Source organism: Tenebrio molitor, chromosome 2 (assembly GCF_963966145.1).
Source record: "Tenebrio molitor chromosome 2, icTenMoli1.1, whole genome shotgun sequence".
NCBI lineage: Eukaryota > Metazoa > Arthropoda > Insecta > Coleoptera > Tenebrionidae > Tenebrio > Tenebrio molitor.
The window spans coordinates 31,643,278-31,647,749 of NC_091047.1; the positions used below are offsets into that span (position 1 = coordinate 31,643,278).

At 34.0% G+C, this 4,472-nt stretch overlaps 1 protein-coding gene across 2 annotated transcripts; it reads left to right on the forward strand.

Annotated features, from left to right (window-relative positions):
* Positions 1-1,965: 1,965 nt before the first annotated feature.
* On the forward strand, positions 1,966-3,441 carry LOC138123736 (high mobility group protein 20A-like). Of its 2 annotated transcripts, none has more exons than XM_069038527.1 (3): positions 1,966-2,418; positions 2,464-2,732; positions 2,791-3,441. In XM_069038527.1, the coding sequence occupies exons 1-3, from the start codon at positions 2,223-2,225 to the stop codon at positions 3,241-3,243; spliced, it is 918 nt and encodes a 305-aa protein (XP_068894628.1). In that variant the 5' UTR covers positions 1,966-2,222; the 3' UTR covers positions 3,244-3,441. The 2 variants fall into 2 exon arrangements, with proteins under 2 accessions (XP_068894628.1, XP_068894627.1); XM_069038526.1 differs by having other exon boundaries at positions 1,974-2,418; positions 2,779-3,441.
* Positions 3,442-4,472: the final 1,031 nt, after the last annotated feature.

Consider the following 4,472-nt stretch of genomic DNA (forward strand, 5'->3'; position numbering starts at 1 on the left):
CATAATGACCGTTTCATTTTTTGTGTGTCATCAAAAGTGTCATCACTTCAGCACAGCTTCGTCTCCTATCACCATATCCAATCATCATTAGAACTTCTATCCGCTCGGTTTCACTTAAATAAGGCATTTTTATAATAAATAAAGAAGCAATAAATTAATTAATAATAGAAACTGTTTTTAAAGGTCTGTTTATTTATTTTTGAATTAAAATTAAAAAAAAATGTTTTGACCATTCTTATGTAAACTATTATTACATGTGATACATAGTTGAATTCAGAAAAAAAACCTCTTTTCAAAAATCATAAAATTAACCCCTTTTGCCATTTAAAAAAATTCAAGTTAGCCTTGTATCTCGAAAACAAATGAAGGTATTAAACTGAAAAAATTGGAAAGAATAGAATTTAAATGCTCTTAACTCCTTACCAAATTTCAAGGATTGCCGAGAAACCATTCTCGAGATATTTAACTGTTGCCATACTTTGTAGCGACCCTGTATATTAAGTAGGCTATAATGCCCTAGGGCGTATAAATCATAATGCCCGCGTATTACGCCCGCTCAGACAAGTCGTCATAGATACGAGCCACCGCAAACTAGGAAATTTAGCAAAATCAAGTTCACAATTTATAAATTTTTTAAATGTTCACAAATTCAAATGCAGTGAAACATAAAACGTTGTATGCACCACGGGCATTACTCGATGTTTATGCTCTCGGGCACCTTAAAAACTCTCGGGCCTGGCGGCCCTCGACCTTTTAAACTGGTTGCCCTCGAACATAAACATCTTCATAATGCCCTTGATACATAAATAACTATTTTTTTGGCGTTATCTTCAATAGCTAACGATAGTCAACTTTTTTTTTTTTAATGGACACATGTAGTTTTTAGGCTTGGTCTGGTAAGGTTTTTTTTTTCTGGATCTAATGATGTATTGAAAGTTATCATTTGGTTCATAGTTAACTGAAAAAAAATAATTAAACCTTTTTGTTGTGGTTCAGCTTATTATAAAATTTTTAAGAGTGCCGGGAAAAACAATCGGAATACAAAGTACGATAAATGTCATCTAAACGTCAGCTTAGAAGTTTTCATCTGCTTTTTTAAACTTTTTTTATTTAAGTATAAAATAACATTGTCAGTCATGCAGGATAGCAGTCATTTGACTATTATTTTATGTTCAAGTGTAATAAAAATCGTAATTAGTCAAAAACAAAAAGTTAATAGAAAAAAATAATAATTATTATTATTATTTATGTTTTTCAAGAAAATAATAATAAAACTCTTCAAGATTGCACCTGAAAATTTTCAAACTCACACTTGACATTTGTTGCTATTTTTATTCCAATTGTTTTCCACGGCACACTTGAAAATTTCAAAATAAACTGAACCACAATTAAAAATTGTTTTATTTTTTTTCAGTCAGCTATGGACCAAACGATAACTTTTAATACATCGTTAGCTTCAGAAAAAAAAAACCTTATCAGACTGAGCCTAAAAAACTACATGTGTCCATTAAAAAAAAAAAGTTGACTATCGTAAGCTACTGAAAAAAAATTATTTTATGGCTGCTTCGTAGCGCATGAAAAACCATATCTTCGGTTTTTTTGTTCATTGAAATCGGATAATAAATAAAAAAGTTATGGGTTGAGGCGTTTTTTATCAAACAGCCTGTATACGTCAACTTATATTTTAATACTAATTTAAATAGCCAAATTTGGCTATTTAAATTTAATATTAATTAAATTGTTTTTAAGGTGCGGTGCAACGTAAAATGAAATTTTAATCAATGTTAAAAATTAATAACCTTTTATAGTGTGGTGCAACTGGGCATCAGCTAGTTTGTTACGGCCGTAATAAGCGCAGCGCAGTTCAGATTTAGTAGGCCATGTGAAGGAACGACATTGGCGGACTCTATCCACGATGAACCAATTCTCGGAACGAAAACTGTAATCGGAAAAAAATCAAATTTGGCACGGAGCTAATCCATTAATTAATCTGAACCCGGTTTTCCTTATCCTGAGACGATTTCCACCAGTTTAAATTATCTTCTCAATATTTTTCATGTTTAAAACAATTGAATTTTTGACAGACGCCGCACAAACAAGTGTCATCCTTTAATTTAGTTTTTCTAGCAGAGCTAACGTTTTGAAGCTTTCTAAGAGTAAAAACCGCCCGATTGGGGTTTACTTACATGTGATTTGGTCTCTTGGGGCCCATTGGCTCAAAAATGGAAAATAATGAAAATCAAGAAGTAGCTAACCTAAGTAGCGACGGTGTCAAACAACCAGCCAAACCGAGCACTTCGAACGACGAGAAGGCCCCCGACAGTTCAGACAATACAACTCAACAGAAGCCGAAAGTGTCCAAGGCGAAGAAGCGCAAGAAACCAAAGGATAGCACAGCTCCGAGGCACCCACTCACAGGTGAGTTATAGATTAGTTGTGATTCGGTTCTAACTATTTTTTTAGGGTACGTCCGCTACTTGAACGATCGAAGGGAAGCTGTGAGGGCCGCTAATCCCAATTTGTCGTTTGCGGAAATCACAAAAATGCTGGCAAATGAATGGACTAATTTGCCAGTGGATAAAAAACAACAGTATCTGGATGCTGCAGAACAGGACAGGGAGAGATACACTCGGGAATATAACGCCTATAAACAAACGGAAGCATATAAATTATTCACGCAACAGCAAAATGAGAAAAAATTAAAGGAGAGCAAAGAGGAGTTGAAGCAGACAGTAAGTATTGTTTTGGATAAATTTGGATTTGAGAGGAAATTTTCAGAATGTCGTTCAGGGTCAGCCTGTAGTCACCAAGGAAATCCCCGACATGGATTTTGGGAATTTCGACATACCAATATTTACGGAGGAGTTTCTCGACCACAATAAAATGAGGGATTCAGAGTTGAGGCAATTGCGGAAGTCTAACACCGACTATGAACAACAAAATGCGATTTTGCAGAAACATATCGAGAATATGAAAGATGCCATTGCCAAATTAGAGACGGAAATACTCCAACAAGAGAAGAATAACGCGTCGTTGCAGAAACATTTAGAACACTTACGATCAACGTTGACTAATGGATTTTCAGGAGTCAAATTGCCAGGAATTAAAGAAGTGGCGACGCAGCAAAATATTGACTCATATATGACCAACTTGCATTCAGTATTGCTCGAGAACAGCAGTCATGACGCTAATCTCTTGCAGACTGTTAGGAATATCGTCGGAAGGTTAGAGTTTAATGGATGACAAACAAGTCGGTCGCCCAAAAGGAAGAGAAAAGTTAAAAAGTTTACCTAATTTTCTGATGTATTTTTATATCCAGTTTACTATAGTGGTTTATCATAACAGTTGATAGTTGTGCTGGTTACTGTGATTCCCTACCTTAGGTATTGCATACTTGTATTTCGTGTATTTAATTCAATAAAAATCCAAAAAGTGTTTTCATTTTGATTACAAATTTTTACAAATGCCATTGTCTTCAGATGAAAGGTCGGAAGGTGTATTTTTTGTCTTTGAATAAAAAAATCCAACCCACTCATTCCTCTTCATTATTAAAAAAAAAATGTAATTAATGTCATTACTAATACCTATTCAGGACAATGATTTTTAGGTCCAAAATCAATTGGTTTTGTAACTATTATTAAAATTAGTCATAAAGGAATTCTTGACAAAAAAATTCTGTTATACGTAGTAAAGATTTACGGAATAAGATCGTTTTTACGGACAAATTGATATTTTGAAGCAAAAACCTGATCTTTACGCTTGTTTTACACGGTCAAAGAAATTGACAAATTAATTCATGAATAAATTGAAAATGTGAAAGTGTTTTACACGATCAAAGTTTTGCGCACAATAAACTAGGGACTTCTGCACCGCCTATGTGTTACCAACTTTATCCACTAAACTTGTCGGGGTGACAATGCTACATTTATTACCTCACCTTTCAATTTTCAATTTCAAAACAAATAAACACTATAATATAAACCATGACAATAATACGCCGGTTGCCGAAACGATACCCTCGAATGTGACTTCACAGTCTTTACACTAAAGTTGGTATAGTTTTCCCATTTATAATTTGGTTTTATGGCAGTGCAGTTGTAATTATTAGGGGCTGGGGTTGCGGTTTTGGCAATAGACGTGAAGATATTGTAGCCTACTCAGACAACAGACAACAGTTACAGTTCCAGGATTTATGGCGGTAGTCACCTATTGTCGGGGTATTTAACTCCCTGACAACCGGGCTGGTAGTAAAACCAAATTATAAATGGGAAAACTATACAAATTTATAAACCGCAATGTAACTAGAATTCTCCAAAAAATTCACCAAAAATTAGAGCTGGTTCTATTTTGACAATTTATTCACGACAATTTTGTGTATTACACAACAATAAATTCAAGGTCAAAAAATTCATCAATTTCTTTGACTGTGTAAAACAAGCATTAGGTAGGTATAAAAATATAGGGGATAAATT